The 24,303-nt window shown below is 63.8% G+C and overlaps 1 protein-coding gene across 3 annotated transcripts in view; it reads left to right on the top strand.

Moving 5' to 3' along the window:
- The window catches only part of KCNQ1 (potassium voltage-gated channel subfamily Q member 1), a 166,188-nt gene that overhangs the window by 40,126 nt on the left and 101,759 nt on the right, over positions 1 to 24,303 (top strand). For all 3 annotated transcript variants that reach the window (XM_084907067.1, XM_084907068.1, XM_084907069.1), the window contains exons 7-10: positions 1,405 to 1,515; positions 2,873 to 2,968; positions 3,249 to 3,377; positions 3,982 to 4,126. In XM_084907067.1, coding sequence (XP_084763193.1) covers positions 1,405 to 1,515; positions 2,873 to 2,968; positions 3,249 to 3,377; positions 3,982 to 4,126 — 481 coding nt within the window. The remainder of the gene's footprint in view (positions 1 to 1,404; positions 1,516 to 2,872; positions 2,969 to 3,248; positions 3,378 to 3,981; positions 4,127 to 24,303) is intronic.

The raw sequence follows: 24,303 nt of genomic DNA, 5'->3' as shown, positions 1-24,303 counted from the left end.
GAGGCAGCTGCGGCCCTCCCAGAGGACACCCCCTGCGTCCCCCTCTCTGCCACCCCCTCCGCCTGGCCTGGGGCCCCAGGAAGTCTGTCCCACCCTGAGGCCCCGGGCCCGGCTCGCGTTGTGAGGGCCTGGGTCTGAGCGTGCCTGGGAGTCAGGCTCGACCTGGCAGCAGCCGCTCTGTGTGACCTTGCCGCGCCATGTATGCGTGTGTGTGCATGTGTGCGTGTGCTAGGCATGCACAGGTGTGCCTGTGGCCGTCCTGCACGCCAGGCCCTGGCCCCCTCTGCGTGTGCGTGGTGTCCGCCAGCAGGAAGGTGTTTGAGCGTGGTGAGGGCGCGGGGTGGTGCCGAGCCGGGGGGACCTGCCATGTCTTCTGAGGCCCGGCCGCCCCGCCCGGCTCCCGCCGGCCTCGCCTCGCTCCCCGTTCGGCGCAGTCACCGTGCCACGTGGCCTGCGAGGGCCGTGCCTTCCGGCGGACAAAGGCTCCATGTCCCGCTCCCACAAGGCCGGGGCTGGGGGCTGGGGGCGGGGAGCGGGGGCAGGGGGAGGAGCCCGGATGGAGGGAGGTCCCCGCAGACCTCGGGCTGTGGAGGCTGCTCGCTGGCCTGGCCTCCCACAGGGAGAAGCCGCTGCCCAGGCCCAGGCCGGCCAGGCCATGGGCGGCAGGACCAGCCAGGAGGTCTCCCACGGCCCCGGAGCCGCGAGGACCCTGGCCCCCGAGCCAGCTGTCCTGCGTGCAGGTGTGAGCTGTGCCCGCCGGGCAGCGGGTGCAGGGGCACCCTCGGTCCCCTGCCCAGGCTCAAGCCAGGCCCTGGGGTTCCCAGACTCAGTGGGCAGCTCGGGGCCAGGCTGGGCGGGCTCCAGAGTCCCTACAGCACGTCCCATCAGCTCACACTGGAGCCCCGGGGGGGTGCCCGGAGCCCCAACCCCAGCCCCAGCCCCACTGTCACTCGGCAGCCGGGGACGGAGGCCCCAGACGGGAGGGGGACGGGGCTGCGGCTGCATCTCGGGGAGGAAAGGACAGAAACGTGGTGCTGGTGGCGTCAGGAAGTGGTGTCATCCTGTCGGGGGGCCGTGCTCAGTAGGTGGCCTGGGACAGCCCCCGGGGTGAGGAGGCGCGGGCGTGGGTGGGAGGCGGAGGCCTGGTGTCCGCGCGGCCCGGCTCCCGTCAGCGCCAGCCTGTGCCACTCGGCGAGTGGGCCCAGGAGCAGCTCACATGGTGGATATCCCGCCCACCCCGCATGCACCGGCCGGGCAGGACCCCATTGTGTGCTTAGTAGGACGGCACACGCGGAGTCTGGCAGAGACCGCCTGCCCCTGCAGGGGAGGTGGTTTAGGGAGGCAGATGCCCGTGCCCGGATTCTGGGGCCTCGGCGCTCACCACTGCCCCGCCCCGCCTCCCAGGTCACGGTCACCACCATCGGCTACGGGGACAAGGTGCCCCAGACGTGGGTCGGGAAGACCATCGCCTCCTGCTTCTCCGTCTTCGCCATCTCCTTCTTCGCGCTCCCAGCGGTAGGTGCTCACCAGCCTCCCCCGGGCTCCAGGCCAGCAGGGCCCCACTGTGAGCAGGATCCCCACTGTGCACAGAATTCCCCCTGTGAGCAGGTCCCACTGTGCACAGAATTCCCTGTGAGCACGTTCCACACTGTGCACAGAATTCCCCCTGTGAGCAGGGTCCCCACTGTGAGCAGAATCCCCACTGTGAGCAGGTCCCACTGTGAGCAGAATCCCCACTGTGAGCAGAATCCCCACTGTGAGCAGGTCCCACTGTGAGCAGAATCCCCACTGTGAGCAGGTCCCACTGTGAGCAGAATCCCCACTGTGAGCAGAATCCCCGCTGTGAGCAGAATCCCCACTGTGAGCAGGTCCCACTGTGAGCAGAATCCCCACTGTGAGCAGAATCCCCACTGTGAGCAGAATCCCCACTGTGAGCAGGTCCCACTGTGAGCAGAATCCCCGCTGTGAGCAGGTCCCACTGTGCACAGAATTCCCCGTGAGCAGGGTCCCCACTGTGCGCAGAATCCCCACTGTGAGCAGGTCCCACTGTGAGCAGAATCCCCGCTGTGAGCAGGTCCCACTGTGCACAGAATTCCCCGTGAGCAGGGTCCCCACTGTGCGCAGAATCCCCACTGTGAGCAGAATCCCACTGAGCAGAATCCCCACTGTGAGCAGGTCCCACTGTGTGCAGCGTCCCCACTGTGCGCAGGGTCCTGCTTAGCAGACTGTTTTTGGAGAAAACACGAGACGCCCAGCTTCCTGCCGGGCCCCTGTGGAGAGGCGGCTGAGAGGGCCGTTCCCTGCACACTGGGGGGCAGCCTGCTTATTCAGCCCCCAAGGGGTAGGGTGAACCCCAATAGCAGCTGCCCTGTGGTTCCCTGAGGTGGGAGCACGTGCCCTGCACTGTGGCCTGGGAGACCCACAGCCAGGGGTGAATGTGACCCAGGGTGAGTCAGGCGCACTCTGCGTGTGTGTGCGCACACGGTGTGCTGTGTGACCGTGTGGGTGTGCATGTGGGATGTGTGTGTGTCACGGGTGCACGCATCGTATGCATTTGCACGTGCTTTGCACCCGGCACGTGTGGTGTCTGTACCTGTGTCCCGTGTGTGTGTGGTGCGCACACATTGCGTGTGTGCTGTGGATACTGTACGTGAAGCGCACGGTCACAGCCACAGTTCAGTGCTGTGTGTGCACATGTCCCGTGCGCCTGGACCCTCTGCACGGGGGTCTCCCTGCGTGAGGGCTGGTCCCCCCGTCAGCCTCCCGGGTGCAGAGGGTCCTCCTCCGCCGGCCGCCCTCTGCCTGGGCGGCACCACGCGGGCCGTGCCGTCCGGCAGCCCGGGCCGAGGGGGCTGAGCACCATCTCCCCCAGGGGATCCTCGGCTCCGGCTTCGCCCTGAAGGTGCAGCAGAAGCAGCGGCAGAAGCACTTCAACCGGCAGATCCCTGCGGCGGCCTCGCTCATCCAGGTGAGGGCCCGCCCGCGGCCGGGGTCGGGCCCGGGCTCAGCGGAGAGGCAGCCCCAGGCCCCGAGCATCACAGCCACGGACTCCGGGCTGGGCCGCAGCCCCCCGTGCGAGGCGTGTGCTGCCCGCCGCCCGGGGGGCTGGGGCGAGGGCCGGGAGGGAGGCCCCGCTGCCTGCGGTGGGGGCGGGGGGGGGGGGGCACGGTAGGATCGGCTGCAGCTTCGGCAGCCCCTCCCCCGCCCCCCACCCCTGCTCGGCAATGACAGCCTCTTCCCGGCTGCAGACGGCCTGGAGGTGCTACGCGGCCGAGAACCCCGACTCCGCCACCTGGAAGATCTACGTGCGGAAGCTGCCCCGAGGCCACAGCCATGCCCTGCTCTCCCCCAGCCCCCGGCCCAAGAAGTCGGCCATGGTACTGCCCTCCCCCCGGGGACAGGCCAGCGGGGCCCAGGCGGACAGCTGTGGGAGAGGCCAGGAGGGGCCCGGCGTTGGGCTGAGTCACAGCCAGGATAGCGGGGGGGCTCCGGGCAGGCTTGGCTGCAGTGGGGGGTCCCCCTGGGCCCAGGCCCTCCAGGGGACCAACCTCGGCGTCCAGCTCCCTCTGCGGCCTCTGCGCCCCGTCCCTCGGCCGGAACCTCCTCCCGGGCCCCACGCGGCTGAGCCCCTCCTCCCCCGGGCACGGCCTCCGGGCGCCTGGGCCGGTCCGCAGACCCCCCTCCCGCGCTCGAGCCTCCGGGGCCCCAGTCCCGTCCCCAGGCCCCGCGTCTGCCTCTGCCTCCACCTGTCCACCTGCCCCGGCCGTGAGCTCTCAGGCTGAGGCTGGGCTGGGCCCTGTGGGTGGGGGCGCTGGGGCTGGGCCCTGTGGGTGGGGGCGCTGGGGCTGGGCCCTGTGGGTGGGGGCCCTGGGGCCGGGCCCTGTGGGTGGGGGCGGTGGGGCCGGGCCTGTGGGCCGAAAGGCTGCGGGAGACGCCTGGGAACCACCAGTTCATCGTCTGCTTTTGTGGTGGCTGTTTCAGGTGAAGAGGAAGAAGTTCAAGCCGGACAAGGACAACGGGCTGAGCCCGGGGGAGAAGACGCTCTCCGTCCCTCAGATCACGTGCGAACTCGCCGCAGAGGAGCGGCGGCTGGACCCCTTCTCCGTGGATGGCTACGACAGCGCCGGTGAGCCCCGCCCCACTCGCACCCCTGCCCGCTCCGGCCCGGACCCTGCCGTCCCCGAGCCCCGCCATCCCCGAGCCCCACTGTCCCCGCACCCCGCCGTCCCCGCACCCCGCCGTCCCCGCACCCCGCCGTCCCCGCACCCCGCCGTCCCCGCACCCCTGCCCACTCTGCCCCACACCCCGCCGTCCCCGGACCCCACCGTCCGGTGGGCTCAGGGTCCCCGGATCTCGCCATCCCCGCCATCCCCGCACCCCTGCCCACTCTGCCCCACACCCCGCCGTCCCCGGACCCCGCCGTCCCCGCACCCCGCCGTCCGGTGAGCTCAGGGTCCCCGGATCTCGCCGTCCCCACCGTCCCTGCACCCCGCCATCCCTGCACCCCGCCGTCCCTGCACCCTGCTGTCCCCACACCCCGCCGTCCCTGCACCCCGCCGTCCCTGCACCCTGCTGTCCCCGCACCCCGCCGTCCCCGAGCCCTGCCGTCCCCACACCCCACCGTCCCTGGACCCCGCCGTCCCCGCACCCCGCCGTCCCCGCACCCCTGCCCACTCTGCCCCACACCCCGCCGTCCCCGGACCCCGCCATCCCCGCACCCCGCCGTCCCTGCACCCCGCCGTCCGGTGAGCTCAGGGTCCCCGGATCTCGCCGTCCCCACCATCCCTGCACCCCGCCGTCCCTGCACCCCACTGTCCCCACACCCCGCCGTCCGGTGAGCTCAGGGTCCCCGGGCCCGGCGTCACCTCAGAGCCCTGTCCCTGCTTCAAGCCGGGCTCCTAGTCCCTGCAGGAGGCCTGCCCCCGGCACCCCCCTGGGAACCCCCGCTCTGTCCTGGACTCCAGGCTCGGGGGCGCCTGAGCCATACGGTGGCTGGTGCCCGGTCAGGAGAGGGTGCCCCCATACGGACCCCTGCCAGGGGCTGGCCCGGGCACTCCGCTCCCTGTCCCTCCCAGGCCCCTCCCCTCACGGACGGGTCCTGGGACCCACGGGCCATCGTCCCAGCGTGGCGAGCCCGTCTCCCACCCTCCGCACCCACGGGCACCGGGCCCGGCACCAGCACTGGCTCTCGGGCGGAGGACCGGCTGTGTCCTCTGGGCCTCGTGCCCGTCCCTGCAGGAGGCGGGCGGTGCGCTGGGGGCCGGGGGCCGGGGGCCGGGGGAGGGCACCACCGTGGGAGCCGGGCGGGCAGGACGGAGCCGTGGCCGCATCACGTGCCTCTGGCTGTGGCTCCGGTGAGCCGGGACGTGCCTCGGCCGCCGCCGGGGCGGGCACAAAGGACGATTGTGCCCACAGATGCCCGGTGCCCGCGGCGGGGCTGGGGCAGGGCCATTGTCGGGATGCAAATGGGGGCTTTTCTGCGGATGCTAATGGGCAGGTCGGGCTGGGAGAGGCCTCCCCGTCACCAACGGCGGCCGGCGCGGGGGCCATTCAGCCGCGTTGCTGGGCGAGGCGCGCCCGCCGCATGCTGATGAGGCGCCGTGCCCGGAGGTCGGCGCCTGGCGAGCGGCTCCGCACGGCCGTCCTCCTCCCTGGCGAGGTTGTCCCGTCGCAGCCCCGCGGCCAGCCTCACCCGAGGGCCGCCGGGGCACAGCGTGGAGAGCCTGGCATGCGGGCGGGGCGGCCCCGGCTCCGTCCCACGGCCGCCAGGCCCGGCCTCCGTCAGCCAGGCAGGTGCGCCGCGGGCGGGCGGACGGGAGGTCGGGCGGACGCCGCCCCCTCCCGCACTCGGCCGGCCGGGGGGCGGGGAGCCCTGGGCCCCCACCCCGTACGGAGCTCCTGGCGGTTTTAGGAAAACGGGAAACCCGCAGGCCGGCGGCTTCGAACATTTCCTTAAATCTGTGCAGCTCAGGAACAAAGCCATACACTCTTCCTGGCCCTGCTGGCGTGGCTCAGTGGGCAGAGCGCCGGCCTGCGGACTGAAGGGTCCCGGTCAAGGGCACAGGCCTAGGTTGTGGGCTCGATCCCCCGGGCAGGGCGTGCAGGAGGCAGCCGATCAGTGATTCTCCATCATTGATGTGTCTCTCTTTCTCTCTCCCTCTCCCTTCCTCTCTGACATCAATAAAAAAAATATTTTTTTTAAAAAAAGGAAAAAACTATTAATGTTTATAGTAGCCTGGGTGAAACTCAAAGTAGTAGCCATTATTTTTTATTGATGAGAGAAGGGGGAGAGGTTTGTTGCACGTATTGACGCATTCATTCACTGACTGATTCTTGTGTGTGCCCGGACGGGGGGGTCAGACCCACAGCCTTGGTGAATCAGGACCTGCTCTGACTGGCTGAGCAGTGAGAGGGCTCCGAGGAATTAGGAGTGAGAAAAGCCAGGCCAAAAAAAAGAGAGCACACACTGTCCTACTTTACCTCTGTAAGACCCAGGACACGCAGACCGCCGTAGAGGGACACGCTCAGTGGCCGCCTAGGGATGGGGGGCTGGGGACGGTTTTGGGGAGGCGTCCTCGGGACACAGACACAGGACTCCCGAGCGGGGGCGGGGGTGGGGGTGGTACGACCATGACCTTGACTGTGGCAATGGCCTCATCGTGCGTCGACAGTGACCAGATTGTACCCTTCAAACACACACGCAGCTCACGGGGGTCCGTCCGCCTCACGGAGAGAAACACACAGAGGAAAACTCTTGCAGCGAGCAAACAGCCAGACCTGGTCTGGGAACGGCGCGGCCGCGTTATCGCCGCCGCACACTCCCGTAAATCAGGGGCAGGCTCACGTCGGCGAGAAGCAGTTCCCAGGAAAGGAAATACCAATCAGTCTTGGGGATGAAAAGGCGCTGATAAGCCGCATTATGATAAGGGAAATACAAATTAGGGCGCTGGAATGCCTGGCTTATCTGATGGCTCAATAGCAGGCATCTGAGAGCGCCCGTGGGTGGGCTTCGCGCTCCTGTGGGAACCGGTGTGCGTGCGGACGCGGCTCCCCGAGCGGGACAGGCCGCTTCCGTGGGCGTCACAGGCGCGGGCGCCCTCCGAGCCCGCCGGAGCGCACGTCTGCTCAGGGGTCTGTTACCCAGACACCGACGTGTGCGTGTGTGTGTGTGTGTGTGTACATGTGTGTACGCAAGTGTGCATGTGTGTGCGTGTATTAAACAGCAGGCGTGAGCCAGCCTCCCCCCTCCGACATGCCCGCCTTGCTAGTCCGTCCGCTCTGCACTGTCCCCTCTGCCTGGGGAAGGGCGCCCCTGTTGTCTGACCCCCAAAATGACAGGGCTCGGGGCTGGAGGTCAAGGCCCCGTCGTCAGGCATGCCGAGCGGGTGCTGACAGAAGGGGGCCTGCCCCTGTGCCCCAGGACAGACGGAGGACAGGGAGCCGCCCCCCGAAGGGAGGACGCGGTCAGTCCCCGGCCGAAGCACCCCGGCTTCAAGGGCCACGGACTCTCTTCGCCCAGTTTACGGATTTCGCCCCGATCGGCTCGCCGCGCCTCTGGGTAACTCGCTCCTTGTGGTCCCGTTCCTCAGGTTCGGTGTCACCACGTGGTAGACACATGCTTCCTCTGGATGATTTTATGTTCTTCTGTGGCTGTTGCCTCTCTTTCCCCTCCTCCGAGCTTTACTGCTTTGTTTTAAGAAAAGAAAACCGCACCAAACTCAGGAGAGGTTTGCCTCATCGGGCATTCGGCCTGCCAGAATGCCGCCTCTTTCCCCCTGATTCCTCTCCCCCTCCTCCTGGTAACGCCGTCCTCCCTGTAGACTTAGTTCTGAGGAACTCTCCGTTCCTTTATGGAAAGTCTTCCTTCCAAAAGGCACCCCAGGCCATCCATTTTCCTCTGACTGCGGCATTAGCTGTGACACAGAGCTCACCGTGGAACACGACCCTGTTCATGGCTTTCTCGGCAGCTTTTATTCTGTGTTTTGATTTTCCTCTTTGATCTGAGGTTCTTTTAAGAGATGTTTTCTTAACGGCCAAGAAGTCCGCGTTTTATCGCTGTTATTTGTTTCTGATGTGACTGGCTTGCGGGGAGAGTGTGTGGCTCACACGCCTCCCTCTGCAGTGTGGGGCTGTCCTCCGTCTGCCGGGGCCTCCCTCTGAGCCATCCCAGGGCTCACGGGACGCGATGAACTGGACGCACGTGATCGAACGGGGGCTCGGCATTCGATTCCAAATGCACGGGGCCGTGGGACACGCTGTCTGCATGTTGCCCACCCCCCCCCCCCGTTCCGTGACCGTGTGGCGTTCCTCCACGCTCACGGGAGCCGCTCGTTCCAAACAGTTTGGTTCTTCTCGGTCTTGTTTTCTGTTCCCCAGCGTGGCCTTCCGTTGATCGGTCCCCTCTTCCCAGGGCTTTTCCTTCCTTTATTTTTTTAAAAAAATATATTCTACTTTTTTTTTTTTTACAGAGAGGAAGAGAGAGGGACAGAGTTAGAAACATCCATGAGAGAGAAACATCAACCAGCTGCCTCCTGCACACCCCCGACTGGGGATGTTCCCGCAACCAATGTACGTGCCCTTGATCAAAATCGAACCCGGGACCCTTCAGTCCGCAGGCCGACGCTCTATCCACTGAGCCACACCAGTTTCGGCTTTGTCCTTCCTTTGACTTCACACAGAGCGAGGCTTTGTCCGCTGCCTGGGAGTCCTTCCAAAGGCATCTCGTGGTTACGGTTCCCTCTGTGCCCGGCGCCGCACTCGGTGGCAGCAAACCCCCTCGGCGCCCGGTCCCGGGGGTTTTCTAGACGCCTCCGTGCGCCCACGTCCCTGCGACGCGTCCGTGCGTTTCGGGGACGATTTCCCGGACGCACACATTGGCTCAGGCCATCCCGATGGGATGGAGGCTGGGGCCTGAGACCTGCTCACCAACAGGTCCTCCGGAGGCCCGCCCCTCTGTGTCCACACGCAGCCCCTCTGTGTGTGTGTGTGTGTGTCCTGTCCTCTCTTCGCACGGGGACCCCAGTCATGTGTGTGTGTGTGTGTGTGTGTGTGTGTGTGCGCTATCCCCTCTTCGCACGGGGACCCCAGTCACACTGGGTGAGGCCCTCCCTGGCTCCCCCACGCCATCCATAGTCTTGTCTCTCAGCCCATGGGCGAGGCCCCTGCAGGCACCAGCGATGTTTGGGACCATGTCGGCCGTTGCTGAGGGGCTGCCAGTGGGTCGTAGGCTGTTCGGCAGCATTGCGAGCCCGTCAGGGTCCCAGTAACACCTCTTCTCCCCCCCCCCCCCGCCCAGGTTATGACAACTCACCTGTGTCCAGGCATCACTGAATAAACAGATACCCCAGGGTTTATTGTTACTGACTTCAGAGAGGAAGAAAGGGAGAGGGAGAGAGAAGCATCAATGATGAGAGAGAATCATGGATCGGCTGCCTCCTGCATGCCCCACACTGGGGATGGAGCCTGCAGCCTGGGCACGTGCCCTGCCCGGGAATCGAACCCTGACCTCCTGGTTCATGGGTCGACGCTCAGCCACAGAGCCACACCGCCAGGCAGGGTTTGGGGATTTGGGGTGCACGGTTTCTCAGGGAAAATGCTGAACTCGGAGAATGAGATCCGATGTGCTTCGCTCACGGTGACCCGACCCCACTGCTTCCCCACTGACCCCCGTCTGTGCACCCGAACCCTGGTGTTCGGAGAGGACATGGACCCAAACAGCTGTGCTGTGTTTGCTGAAAAATACAGGAGCGCCGTGCTCCCTCTCGGCGGGGAGTGCCAACCCGACCCCCGACCCTCACCTGTCCCCGCCCGTTGGCATGGCGACGGCCTCCCGTGTGGATCCAGCCCGGGGCCGGGTTGCCTTCCACCCCCAGGCCTCCTGATCCCCGTCTAAGCCGGGCCGGCTCGGCTCCGTCTCTGCGGCATTGACATTTCAAAGGGTCCCCCCCTCGGCGGCCCAGGGTCCCCCCCTCGGCGGCGGCGGCCCGGCTGAGGTTTCCTGCTGGGCACCTGGAGCCTTAGCGTCAGCCGCGTGACCCCGCGTGCTTCTCAGAGTCCCCGCCTCACTCGGATCCTGAATGTCCCTCCGATTCTTCGTTTGTTGCGGTTAACAGCTTCATTCAGGTGCAATTTGCCCATTTAAAGTGTGCAGTTCAGTGGTTTCAGCATGTCCCCGGGGCTGTGCAAACATCCCCCTAATACATTTAGGCCAGGGGCACCCCAGACGCAGAGGCGCCCCCACTTCTGGGCTGCTGGTGGCCCGTGGAGGTGCCAGGGCCCGCGGCCCGCCGGGGGCACTCCGTCCCATGGGGAGGGGCGGGGAGAAGGCGCTCTGGGCGTGTGGCTGGTGCGTGCCGGGCAGAATCTGGTTCGGCACCGAGAAGTGCCCTGCGAGGCCCATAGTGTTTATCTCACCGGCCGCAGAGGAAGCGCGGCCCGGCCGTCAAAGACCTCCCCGGGGTCACGTGCTCGGAAGGGGCACATTCAGGACGCGAGGGAGCCGCTCTGGGGCGGCGAGACCGAGATAAGGACTCGGGCTTGTGACGCAGGCAGAGGGGAGCCCCGGGGGGTTCGGGCTGGGGAGCGACACGATCAGAGAAAGAGAGCGCGTCTCACTACAGTCCCCGTCTTGGCGGGCACCTTCCCACGTGGCCACACCTGGCAGAGGCCGGCGGCCCCAGAGGCCGAGGCGTCCGGGACGGAGCGTGGCGAGAGCCCGGCGGGTCCGAGCTCATGTGGCTTCACTGCGCACCGCCTCCTGCCCTTTCTCTCTCTCTCCTTTAAAATATATACTGTTTTACTGGTTTCAGAAAGGATGGGAGAGGGAGAGAGAGAGAACATCATTGATGAGAATCATGGCTCAGATTTCTCCTGTACACCCCACCCTGGGGCTGGAGCCCGCAACTCGGGCCTGTGCCCTGGCCGGGAACCGAACCCTGACCTCCTGAGCCTCACCGGCTGGGCCACCCTTTCGGGGTCTGTGTCCGAGCCTGTACCCCCCAGAGCTGAGCTGGTTGGGGCGGCAGGTCTGGCTGGAGAAGCTTCGGAGGGGGAGGGACAATGACCTGCAGCCGACGGCGAGGGGACCCACCACCTGCCAGCCGCTGGCCTGTGGGCCGTGGGCCTGCCCCCCGGGGTCCCTCAGTGTGGCCGGAGGGGATCCGCTCTCAGGAGCTGCCGGCAGCACTGGTCATCCTGCCGTGTGGACCGGTGTGTCTGCACCAGCACCACTTCCGGAAGAGACCGCCCTCCGTCCCCGTGTCTGCTGGGCTCCTGGGCCCCGAGCTCCTCGGCCAGCGCGGTGTGGGGTCACCGCCCCTCTCCCTGCCGCAGACCTGGGGTCTGTTCCCGGCCAAGTCCCGTCCCGGGGACTCTGCCGCTTTACAATCCCGTGTGAACCAGGGAGCCAAGGGCCTGTCCGTGTGGTCAAGGCCTTCGCATCTGTGTGTGCAGGTGTTTTGTACCCTCACCTGGTTTTGCGATCGGGGAATCCTGTTTCCATAGAACGGGGTGAAAGCAGACCCTCTCCTACCTCCCCGGGAGGTGGGTGTGCCGTTCTCATCCATTTCCCCCTGAGGGTTCGGGAGAAAAGCCCCCTGGGCCTGGGGAGCCCTTCTCGGGGATTCTCCCCCCGCGGTCCCCGCTTCGGAACGCCCCGCGCCCCTGCCCACGCCACGGGGAGACAGAGCCTCCGCCCGGTCCGCCCGCCCGGCGGCTCCACCGGCCCCGGGTCCCCTCCGCTGTGTCCACGAGGCGCCGTCCTCTCATGGGGCCATGTGGTGCGAGTCTGTGTGTGGAACCCCCTGCGGCCCGGCCACCGCCCACAGCGCCCTGGAATCCGGACCCCGGGGTCCCAGCGGCCTGGACGTGTGCGTTTGGTCCGTTTCCCCCAAACTTCTGCCCCGAGTTCCGGCCCCGGCCCCGGGAGAGGGGCCTCGGGGAGCATCTGCTTCCGCCAGGGCCGGCCAGGAACTTCCGGTCCAGATGGTCCCGTGTCGCTCACGACGGAGGCCAGACCTCCCAGCAGCCCGGGAGGAAGAGAGCAGGAACCTTCAAATCACTAGCGGGACTTCTCGCGAGGCCCGGGCCGCACAACACCGGCTTCTCGCTGCGTGCGTGCGTGCGTGTGTAGTTCCGGCTTCTTGCTCCGCGCATGCGTGTGTGCGCACGTGCGCGCGTGCGCGCGTGCGTGCTGCCGACAGTGCTTTCTGACCGGCCCGTCCAGTCCTGGTCGTCCGCGTGACGTAGGTGACGTTGTGTGAAGTGTTCCCTGAGCGCTCGTTGTCTTCACCCTCCTCCTGGGATGGACGTTTTTATGTGAGAGAGAGGGGGAGAGGCGTCTCTGTGAGAGAGAAACGCCAGCCGGTTGCCTCCATCCACGCCCGACCGGGGATGGGACCCCCCCCCCCCCCCCCCCCCCCCCCCCCCCCGGGCGAGGGCCTCTCCGGGAATGGAACCCTCGGCCTTCGGGGGGACAGGTCGCTGCTCTGCCAGCGGAGCCCGCCGGCCGGGCTCCCCGCTGATTCCCTCCTTTTGAGTGACTTTAGTCGTTCTTGTCTTTTCGGAGGCGTCGCCGGCGTGACACGTGCCCCTGCGGTTGGGCCTCGCCTGCTGGGCTGAGCGGAGGGTGCAGCCCGGGGCTCCCGGCGTGGGGTGCCCCAGGGCCGTGTGAGGTTCACAGTGAATTGCTGGCATTCCTGCGGGCCCTGGGGGCCTCGTGTACAGAATGGAAACACATCGGTGGCATATTTGTGCATGTCAGGTCCCTCCTATGTTTTGAAACTTTGCTATTTTTTCCCTATCGTTTTCTATTATTATTACTATTATTTTAACCGTTTCTCAGTGGTTCCTCCCTCAGGACTTCGCTGTCCTGGCGTTCTCTGATTTTTCTCCTTCGTGGACGCTCTGCTCTTGGGAAGCTTGTTTAGATCAAGTTCACGGCCCTTCAGGCTTCTGCAGTCCGTCTCCGGCGTGGGCGGCCGCGGACGTGTCGGCCGAGGGCTTAGGCCCTCCTCTGTGCGTGTTTAGGCCTGGCTTCCTCCATCACTGCCAGGTCAGCCGGCTCGTGCTCAGACGGACGGCTCGGAGGTTTGTTTGAGGCCGGAGGCAGGGCCCGACCGTGTACCGAGGGGCTGTGCACAGGTCAGAGGTCGCGTCCCGGCAGCACACGGGTCTCTCTGCACCGGTCCTTCCTGCTGTGCAGGCCTCACAGTGTCCAGGGAGAGATGGGGTGCGGGGTCCCCTCTGGCCTTGCCCGGGCGTGTGCAGCCTCCAGGCCTCAGGAACCCCTTGAAGCCCCTCCAGTCGCCGTGACGTGAGCTCCCCAGTCATCGCCGCTGCGATCACGGCTGTGCGTGGGGATTGCACAGACACCCCGCCCCCCCCCCTTGTGGGTGCAGGCGCTGAGAGGAGGGTCCGAGGGGCCGCTGTGCCCAGGGCGAAGGAGGAGGTGGGGGCCCCACTGTTGGCAGCGAGGTGTCCACGTGGCGGAGGTTTTCCCGGATGCACACGTTCCCACGTGTCCGCGCCTCCGGCTGGCTTCTGGCGTCTGACACGGTCGCTTTCCCGGGAGCCTGCCTGATCCCAGGCCGCCACGACAGAGGTGTGGCCACCGTCCTGCCGACTCAGCCATGGCTCAGTATCTAGAACACGGGCCCACGTCCGTCTGACCACACAGGGAGGGTCTGAGGGCTGAGCCCGGCTGAGCCCAGCAGAGCCCGCCCGGCCTGGCCCTCGGGGGGTAACTGACGTCCGTGCGTCCTGCCTGTGTATCCTTGAGGCTCCGTGTGTCCTTGACCACCCACGTGATCGCTTTCCCATCGCCCTCGCTTGTTACCACCATGTGTTTGTTCTGGAAGTGCCCGGCGTGCCCCCAGACCCACGCTGTGTCCGCTCACGGAGTTCACTCCCTTCCCTCCAGCTCTTCCCTGGGCGGGTGTGTGTTCCCTGGTGTGAGCGTGCCTGTGCGTGTGCACGTGTGCGAGCGTGGCCCTTCCTGTGGCCGGGCCGGCCCCTCTGATGTTTCATCCTCGCAGGTCAGGCTGGGCTGGTAACCTGGGGGACTTCGTATTTTTTTAGCGGTGGGTGTTTATTTTCTGCACATGTTTGGAGGCACCTCCCTGAGGTGAATTCCTAGAGCCGGGCCTGCGGGTCGGAGGACAAACAGCCTCAGTTCTGTTCATGCTGCGCATTCCACTCCGCAGGGACGGGGCCTCGCGTTCCCAGGGCAGCGGGACCGCACGCAGGCAGCCACAGGAATGTCAGCGAGACCTGGGGTTCGTGTTGATCTGATAGCGAAAAAATGGCATCTGGACTTTGCCGAGAGAAACTGCAAACGTGGAAGGGCCACGGCGGTGAATCACCCTCCTAGCTGCCGCCCCGTGGAGCCGGCGTCTCCGGCTCCCGCAGGGTGTGGGAGGTGCGCGGAGGGGCAGCCACAAAGCTGTTCTCCCTGCACCAGAGTCTCGTCACTATGCAGGGTGCACGGGGTGGTTTGCATGTGCCTGCTGTCGAGGGACGGCTCACTCCTGGCCTCTGGGCTGCAGTCACATGGGGGGCCTTCCTTCCGCAGCAGGCAGGGCACGGGGGTTTGGGGGGCTGTGGATGAGCTCTTGGGGGTGATCGTGCTTCTTCTCAAACCCGTGAGTCTGGGAGAGCTGGCAGAGGTGTGCCTCCGCGTTCAGGAACCATGGCGGCCTCCCCTCTCCTCTCCACGCTCTCCCCGTCACGTCGGGGTGTCGGTTCGCACGTGCTCAGAGCGGGACTCACTGCCCACCGTGCTCGGTGCTGGGCAGCCTCGCCGCCCGCCCGGGAGCGCACTGCTGACCGCAGAGGCCGGCTGAGCCCCGCAGCCACCGGCCGTGGCGCCGTCTGTCTGAGGGCGGCTCCTGCGCCGCTCCTTGGCCGTTTTTTATTTATTTATATTTTTGGGGAATGAGTGTGTTCAGGCTCTTAATGTCTAACGAGCTCAGCTTCCTGCACGGAAGGCACCCATGCCGCGTGTTTTCCCTTTTCCCGGAGCCGCGGGCGCCGCCGTTGGGAAGTCCGTGCTCCCTCCCAGCCGAAGGCTCTGCCCAGTGTCTCTCCTGCGAGGCGGTGCTTCCACTGTGCTCCCGAGAGGGCTCTGTTCGTGTCCGACCCCAGGTACCATGGTCCTGATGTTTCGAGCGGGTCTCCGCTCCGGTTCTGCCTCCTCGTGTTCTGCTCTCATCACCTCTCCCAGCGCTCCCACGCGGTCCTCCTGTGCACCCCGGGGGAGAGGGGGGCTCCGCAGGCTGCTCGCAACCCGTGCCGCTCACAGACCTTCGTGATGGCCGCCTCGCCCGCTACGTCTGCCGCGTGGCCCTCGTGGCGTCGGCGTCCCAGCCGAGCGGCTGCTGTGGTTTGCTGGTTGCTCACAGTGGTTCCCCGCGTTACAAACTGTGGCTTCGGGCCGTCGTTATAAAGTCTTCTATTCACCTCATTCAGTGCTTTTAGCACCAAGCTCCTTCCCTGCCGTTGGCTCCATGACCCCTGCGTTCTGGATGTTTCCGTGCACCTGGCCAGCCGTCCCCGTCCCCGCTGCGGGGTCTGGTGTGCTTTTTGCTGTGTGGATTGAGTTCACTCACTGTCCCGTGTGAATGTGTGTGGGAGGCACGCATGTATGCCCGTGTGTTCACAAGTGACATTTGGTTTTCATTTCGTGACGTGATCACTTGTGGCAGGCAGTGCCTGGATCATCACACTCCTTCCGTGGTGCCAGGCCCTCGCTGGCGCTGCCTCCTCAGCCGTGTTCTTGTGTGTGAGGCACTTACGGACGTGAGCCCGTGTCCCCTCTGGCTTCCCAATTGTGCTTCGTTCATTCGTTTTATTTACTTCTCGGTGGATGCTGGGTGGCCACGTGTGACTCCGCGTGTTCCTGGGATGCGTGCACGTCGCCTTCCCGTTCCGTGGAGAGCAGTGCTTCCTCCCGCCCCTTCCTCTCCGGGTCTGGCTTCCTCCCGCTTCGCCAGGACCTACGCCGTCCCGATATTGTTCCTCAGCCACGACTCCGTCCGGGGCCTCCCCGGCTCTGGGCGAGGTACAAAGACTGTGCCCACCGCTCTGCAGAGCTCCCAGTACATTCTTCACAAGGCCTGTGGGCGCATCCCCTGGGCCTCTGTGAGCATCTCTCGGGCCCTCCACACTGAATGGAGGCCTGCTTGGCTGGGTCACACCTGTCGGTTTCTATGTCCTTCAGTATCCTGAAGACCGTCCCACGGTCCCCTGCTGGCGCTGTTTCTGTCCGGCCCGCGGTCAGCGTGAAGCTCGCGCGTCGTCAATTACTCCCCCTTCCCCCGGGAGGCCCCGTGTCTCCGCGGGGAAGTCGGGTGGTTTGACCACGAGGTGCCCTGCCGGCATTTCAGATCCGTGTCCTCGTGCTGCGGGGCCTCGGTGTGAGCGAGCCTCCGCTGTGTGCACGGAACGTACTTCTCTAGGCGGTCTGATACGTTCCCGTTCTTTTCCTTCCCTCCCTGGCCACGTGGACCCGCGATCTGGGTCTCTCTCGTATCTTCGTGATCTCGGCTGTTCTCGGGCTTTTCCTCTGTCTCCGTCGCCTGTTGCATTCACGTTCTTATTTCTCGGCTCGTTTCTGTCTCTGTGTCTTCACCACTGGTCAGGCGGAGGGTGTTACGCCGTCGGAATACTGTCCATGGTGCCGTGGGCAGTGCCTGGGGACTGTGATTGGCAGGAGGGGCGTGCCCTTCCTTGGTGCCCCCACGGCAGTGGTGAGCATGTGCTCTGCCTGCTCGCTGAGGTCCAGGCCAGAAGCACTCCTCCGTCGGGCTCTCCCCCGTCCCTGTCCCCGCAGCTTCCCTCCTCTGCAGCTGGGGCTGGGGCTGGGGCGGGGAAGGAGTGGGTGTCTTTGTCTTGAGGTCCCACGGGATTCTCACTCCCCGCTCTCTCCCTCTTCGCCTTTCTTGTGGCCCCTTCTCTCCGCGCCCGCGCCTCCCCTGAGGGACAAGGGGGCTGCCCCTGCCGTCCGTCCCTTCGCCCTCCCTTGTCACAGGTGCTGGCACCGCCTGGAGCCGACGGGGTCGCCATGCTGACCCTTACTGCTGGACCTTTTTTCTGTGACACTTTTAGGGCTCCTGTGCCCCATTTTCTAAGTGAGCTCCGCGTAATGAGATGGATTGTTTCTGAGCCACGGTTCAGTGGCCTTGGGTGCGGCCACGGGCCCCCATGTCCCGCGATGCACAGCGCGGCGAGGTCACGGTGAGAGAGCCAGGCTCCTCTGTGGAGCATGTGGTTTGAGCTGATGCTCAGGCCTCTGAGGCCATTTTTCTCTGTGGAGTCAGTGGGTGCCCGCCTCCCTCCCTTTGCCTGGACTGCCATGAAGAGGCAGTGCCCTCCCCCATGCATGGCCTGGGCACCCTCGTTGGAAACCCACCGACTGTGCATGAGGGTGGGTCTCAGGCTCTTTCCTCGGTCCCGGTGGTTTCTGTCCATGTGTCCGTCCTGACGCCAGGGCCACATGGCTGAGATGCTCAGCTCTGTGGAAGCTTTGGAACCAGGAAGTGTGAGTCCCAGCTTGGTGCTTTCCAGTCATTCCAGCGATTTGGAGCGCCTTCCCTCCCCCACCCCCCCTCCAAGTCCGTAAGCATCTCAGGGTCCATGTCTCCACGTGTCCGAACATGGCCGTGGGCGCTCAGGCCGCTGGGGGCTCCGCTCCTGCCTGACGGGGGGGTGGGGGGTGGCATGGACGGACGGCGGCTTTGTCTGTCCGGTCTTCACCTCCGGCAGAGAGGGGCCTCCCCTCCACGCTAACTGCGTTCCTTGGTCCTTTCTTCTCCCTGGGATTGTGCTTGGAGCCCATTGTCCCCGTCCCGGCCTCGGAGAAACACAAACGGTTTTTGTGCGTCACACAGGTGCCCGGCGCTGCCGGTTGCTCGTTAGCTCTAGTGGCTCCTTTGTGGCTGCCCCGGCCTTTCTGTGCACGGGAGCCCTTCACCTGCACACAAAGGACCTTCCTTCTCCTTCGGGCTCGGCCCCTCTGCCTAATTGCCCGGCAAAAGCTCCCAGGGCCTGCGAGAGGCCCGGTGCCCGTGGGCGTCCTCTTCTGGTTCCGCTCGGGGAGGGCGAGGCAGGCGGCGGGCTTCTCGGACCGCTGTCACACGGGCTCCCTCCCGTCCCTCGCTGTGTGTTTCTGTGCTGGAAGGTGGTCCGATGCTTCCTCTGTGTCTACAGAGAAGGTCCTGTTTGTGGTGAACAGCCCTTCCACTTCTGAGCTAACCCCTCTTGGTCACAACGCAGGGGCCTCTGACTGTGCCGGGAGCGCGGGCACACTGGCGTGTCCTGGAGGCGGGGGCTGGGCAGGGGCTGCCGGGGTCGGGCTGTCTTCGGGCGGTGGGCTCACCGGGTGTTGCTGTCAGGAATGGTGACTTCATGGGCAGCAACATGTCTCCGCTGCTCTGTCCTGCCCAGACTCGGACTAATGCTTCCGTAATTATTGGGGTCTTTCACCAGAGGCGGGACTTCTATCCCCTCAGAGCTGCTTGAAAATGGATGGAAACTCCTCACCAATCTCAGTGCAGAACCTGTTTCTGAAGGTGGTTTCTGCATTTCACGCGTCACCAAGAATGTGTCTGTTCCACCCAGGCTGGGTGGCTGATGGTCGTAAAGTTGTCTGTAGTATTCTTTCACAGTATTGTTTTATTCCTGTGAGTCCATTGTAATGTCCCTGCTCTGAGTTAGGACCTTCCTTATTTGCATCTCCTCTTGTTTTTGCTTAGTCGCCCTATATCCGTGGTTGGCGAACCGCAGCTCACGAGCCACATGCGGCTCTTTGGCCCCTTACGTGTGGCTCTTCCACAAAAGACCGAGGCCTGGGCGAGTCTATGTTGAAGTGGCGTTAGAAGAACTTTGTTTTAAAAAACGTGGCTCTCAAAAGAAATTCCAATCGTCGTAACTGTTGGTATTTGGCTCTGTTGGCTAACGAGTTTGCCGAACACTGGCCTAGGTGAAAGTTTGCTGATTTTCGTTTATCTTTTACAATACCGACTTCTGGTGCTGTGGACTCTGTTCTATCCTAGTCCTCTCTCCTCTCCTATGGGGATCTGGAGCCGTGCAAGCACCACTTTCCCTGCGCCTGATAAGTCTGGGTATGTGGTTTTCGTTTTCCTTTATTCCAAGTCACTTTTAAATGTCCTCTGTGATGTCTTCTTTGCTCCACTCATCTTCAAAGCGTGTGTCTTCCCACATACTTGTAACTCTAGCTTTCCTTCTAATATTGATTTCCAGCCTCATTCCATTTTGGTTGGAGAAGATCCTTTGTATGATTTTAGTTTCTAAAAATGCACTGCTTTCTGGCCGAAGGGGAGCTTCCCTGGAAAATATTCACACGCACTGGAGACGGGTGTGTGTGCCGCCCCCGGGCAGAGGGTCCCACACGTGTGAGTTCTGGTTGGTTTTCAGCCGTTCTGTCTCCTGCTTCCTCATTGACCTCGTCTGGCCGCTCCATCCACAGTTGAGTGTGGAGTGTTGACATGTCCAACTGTTGGACTATTTCTCCCTCCAATTCTGTCAATATTTGCTTCATGTTTTGGGGGCTCTGTTGTTACGTGTAAATGTTATGAGTAAATGGATCCTTTTATCAACCGCCCTTTCTCTCCCGTCACCATGTTTTACTAAACCGAGTACCCCGATGTTCATGTAGCCTCCCAGCGCCTTGGTGAGGACGGCTTGCAAGGGCAACCGCCCCCCGGCCGTCCCTCCGAGCCTGTGTCCTTGGGCCTGACATGAGCAGGTGGTGGACAGGGTGGGTCCGAGACTTTCTTAATCCACTCGGCCCATTTCTGTTTTCGTTGGAAAACGTAACCCATTTACATTTAAAGTAATTACCGGTAAGGACTTAGAGCATTTTGCCCCATTTTTTGCGTGTCTTGTGCTTTTTTGTGGGTTGTACTCCTTGTTTCCTCCTTTGCTGCCTTCTCGCACGTGGATTTTTTGGATAGTGCACAATAGTGATTCTCTTCTCAACTCTGTGTGTATTCCGGGTAGTGGCTTTTGACATCCTAGATTTATTCGAAACCTAGTTTTAACTCCTACCTGCTTCACTTCAATAGCAAACTGGCTCCGCTAGGGCTCCAGCCCCTCATGTAATCATCCACGTTGCATTTTTATGCACCAGACTGCCAGCAGCACGGATGCGTAAGCACTGTTTGATGCATCTGTCTTCTAAGTCGTACAGGGAACAAGGAAGGTTATGGGCTGAAACTGAGGTCATGCTGGCTTCCTGCTGAGCTGGGCAGTGGCCTGTGGCTGGAACTCTTTGTTTTGTGTGCCTCTGAGTGACCTTGGGCTGGCCTTCCCCTTACCTTTGTACAGGGCCAGTCCACTCATCCTGGAGTCCCTTGGCGATGGTCACCTGGGGATGTCGTAATTTTTTCTTCATTCTTGAAAGATAACCGTGTGAGACGTGGAAGTCTTCAGTTTCTCCTCCCTAGCACTTTCCGAAGCCAGTCACGAGCCTTCCCTGCCTACGTGCTTCCCAACGCGAAGCCGGAGCGTCCCATGTGCCTGAGTCACGCTCACGCTGGTCATGGCTCTATCTTTCAACAAGGTGATTGCGATCAGCCTCCTGGAAGTCATGAACTCCTTGGAGGGGCAGCGCCCTGTTTTCCATCCAGCCCAGGGCAATGTCAGCAGTTATTCCTCAAATGTTCTTCCTGGCTCCCCCCCCCCCCTTGCCTTCTGGGGCTCCCACTATGGATGTGTTGGTATATTTGAGGGCATGGCATTGGAGCGGCTGCATGTTATCCTTTCTTTCTGCCCCTCATACCGGATCGTGTAAATTGGACTAGCTTCAGGTCCACATTCTTCTCCCCATTCATGAATGCTAATAAACCCGAGTGAGTTCTCCACGTCCGTTATTATACTTTTGTTTCAAAATTTGCATAATTCCCTTTTATAATCTCTACTTCTCTGTGGAGTCTCCACTTGTCCTCCTGGTTCCCTTCAGTTCTTTCTTATTTTCTTTGACCCTATTTTTAAAAGCTGATTTGAAGTCTTTGTCCAGTAAGTTCAAGGTCCGTACTTCCGCCTTCCGCCAGGACTGTTTCTGTCCATTTCTTCTGTGAATGGCTCATACATTCTACATTTTTTATTAAAATGATATTAAGTGTAATAACTCCAAACACCAGATTCTCTCCTGTCCCCAGTAGGTTTCTCTTTTTTCTTTTTTTAAAAAAATATATGTATATATTTATTGATTTTTTACAGAGAGGAAGGGAGAGGGATAGAGAGCTAGAAACATTGATGAGATAAGCATCGGCCAGCTGCCTCCTGCTTGCCCCCTACCGGGGAAGTGCCTGCAACCAATGTACATGCCCTTGACCGGAATTGAACCTGGGACCTTCCAGTCCGTAGACTGACACTCTATCCACTGAGCCAAAACGGTTTGACCCCAGTAGGTTTTTCTTGTGAGCTGCAACTGCTGGTTCAGTGACTCCTATTTCCGTGAGATCCATGTTCTCGAAGTCAGCTTCTCCAGGTTGAACTCCAGGGCGTCCTCTGACGGAGACTTTCTGGGGCATCAGGAGAGAGGAGGGGTGGAGAGTGAGGAGAATTGCCCATCGTTGCACATCAGCCAGTGCTGAGGCAACCCCGTCAGATCTGGCCAGTCTGCGGGCAAACCTGTCTCAGCCTCCACTTCCTGCTGGAGGTGGGTGTGGAGGTCAGCCACAGGTGATGCGTGGAGTCTTAGCATGTTTCTGAACATGCACCCTGCCCGGGGCCCGCTCCTGGCTCTCCATCCCTCAGGACACGCGGCCCTCCCGCCCCTGCAGTGCTAGGGCCCGCCCCCTTGGTGCTTTTCAGGGACGCTTTCCGCCCTGGGTGAATCCATGGCAGTCAACTGGTGTCAGGCCTCTAGGCCGCCCCCAGACCATCCCGGACAGACACACACCTTTGAGACGGCTCTGCTGGCTCCTGAGCCCGGGGTCAGGGCTCTACACGGGGCATGAGGGCACTGAGCCGCGGCAGGGAGAGTTGGAGGGCTGGCAGGAAGGCCGTGGGGCTGCCCGTGTGGTGTGGCTGCCTCCCAGCCGGTGGCTGTACCCTCTGGCTGCTTCCTGGTCCTGCTGGCGCCGGTTCCGCCTGACTTCCCCACGCTTCCTGCAGGGACGGCCCTCCAAGGCACGCGCTCACTTCCCTCGTTTGGACGCCGCGCCTGGGGCCTCATCTTGTGGCGCTGTGGGCAGAGGCTGGCACGGGCAGGTGGCTTGGGTGCGGGCACCCGGCTCGCCCCCCTCCCAGCCATGTGCGGTCCTGCATGTGTCTGCTGTGGGCGGTGTGCATGAGCAGCTTTATTTGCCCTCCTGTCAGGTTTATGCTTTGGGGGGAGGGAAGGGGGTGATGGAAACCTGGGAGCAGGGCGAGCCTGCTGTTGTCCCCTAAACCCGCGGACGGCTTCCCAAGTCCTGCCTGGGACGGGGCAGTGTGATCCGCCCCACCGCGGTCTGGTCAGCTTCCTGGACTTCGCAGCTTCCTGCCTCCCCTACAGCCCCCTCCGCTGCCATGCTTGCTGCCCGCTGCTGCCTCCCCTCTGCCCGGCCTCAGTTTCCGCCCTCGCCACTCCCCTCTGCTCTGCCCCGCTGTCGGGAGCTCTGGAGGCAGGCCGGCGCAGGGCCGCGTACAGATTGGGGCTGAGGAAGAGCCCGTGGCGGCCGCGGGGAAGGCTCAGGCCTCGGCCGAGAGGGTCAGGCGTGTCTGTGTCCGCCAAGTGCTGCGCCCGGGGCCTCACTGTGTAACCGCGTCCCTGTGAGGCCAGGCCATGGAGGCCAGGGGTGCACCCAGGGCATCTGGCAGGTCCGAGGCAAGGCACCCTCAGCACAGCACGGAGGGAGTGAGGAGCCATGTGGCCTGTGCCCCAGAGAACAGGGACAGCTTGTTCTTCTGTGTCCCCGAGCCAGTCCTGCTGGGCCTCGCGTCCCCATAGCCAGGGACCGGCACCCCACACCCCTCTGGGCTGAGCGGGCCCTTCCCTGCACCATCACCCTCACCCCGATCATCGGGCACCCCTCCTCCCAACAGCCGGGCCCTGCCCCAGGAAGGGGCTGATGGTGTGGGGACAAGGCCACGAGGCCTGGGGAGGCCAGGCCGGCCTGTTGGGGGGCCCGGGCGTTGACTTCCTGGCGCAGACCCCCAGGTCACCACCGCTGTGCGTGGGAGGCTGCATGGCTCCTGCCACACTTCCTCCCCGGGTCCGGTTGGGTCTCCTCTCGACGTGGCGCCCGTGCACGGGGAGGGGGCCAGAACCTCGGCGCCGAGTTCCCCTCGGAGCCCCTGGCCTCTCCCTGCCCCACAGAACCCGGCCAGGGGCGTGGGCCAGCTGACTGTTCCTGACAGCGGTTGTGAACAGAATTTTGACACGAAGCCTCCCCCCTGCTGGGGGGGGAGGCGCTCTGACTGCGTCCAGGCTCTGGCTCGGGGGGAGGGGGGGTCTTGGGGGACCTTGGGGCCCGGATCTGGCCGGGCTGGGAGGCGGCCTGGGAAGGGCCCGCACCCCGGGGCCCGGGATGGGGGCCGAGCAGATGTCTGGGTCTGGTAGCCAGGCCTGGGCCGGATGCTGGGAACTGGCCTGCAGCTCGTTCCCCGCCAAGCGCTCCGTGAACATCTGCAGCGTCTCCGCGGCTCCTCCCGCCCTAATTGCCCTGATTGCTGCGGCAGGGCCTGGCAGGCTCCCCGCGCGGGACGGAGGTGAAAAGATCGCCCCTAATTAGATTAGAGGCATTGCTTTCTCCCTCCGTAACTTCGCCTCCAAAACCAAGGCCACTCTTTTGTTTCCCCGTCCCGGGCCCAGCAACGCCCTCCCACCTCTCCAGGGGCTTCTTGGGAATGTCCTGTGAGCTCAGCTCTTGGAGGAGCCGCTTAACCCAGATTCCATTGTGTGTGAGCGCTTCCTGGGGCCGCGGCCGTGGGGAGGCAGGGCCGGCCGGTTGGGGGGCCCAGGCGCCGACTTCCTGGCGCAGACCCCCAGGTCGCCACCACTGTGCGTGGGAGGCTGCGTGGCTCCTGCCACACTTCCTCCCCGGGTCCAGCACCCTGCTGCCCGGCCTCACCCTGGGACCCACAGACCCGCTCCCCTCCCTCCCTCCCTCCCTCCCTCCCGTGTGTGTGTGTGTGTGTGTGTGTGTGTGTGTGTGTGTGTCGCTGTGAGGGGCAGGGTCCTCGGAGCCCCATCATGGTGTGGAGACCCTGGTGTCCTCCGTGGGCCTGGCCAGGACTCCCAGGTCGGCCGGTGATGGCTGCCTCGCCGCCGCACTCATGTGGAACGTGCTCTCTGCA

This window comes from Pipistrellus hanaki, assembly GCF_964339955.1.
Source record: "Pipistrellus hanaki genome assembly, contig: scaffold_39, whole genome shotgun sequence".
In the NCBI taxonomy this organism is placed as follows: Eukaryota; Metazoa; Chordata; class Mammalia; order Chiroptera; family Vespertilionidae; genus Pipistrellus; species Pipistrellus hanaki.
Note: the sequence above shows the minus strand (reverse complement) of the source record. Positions and strands in the feature narration are given on the sequence as shown.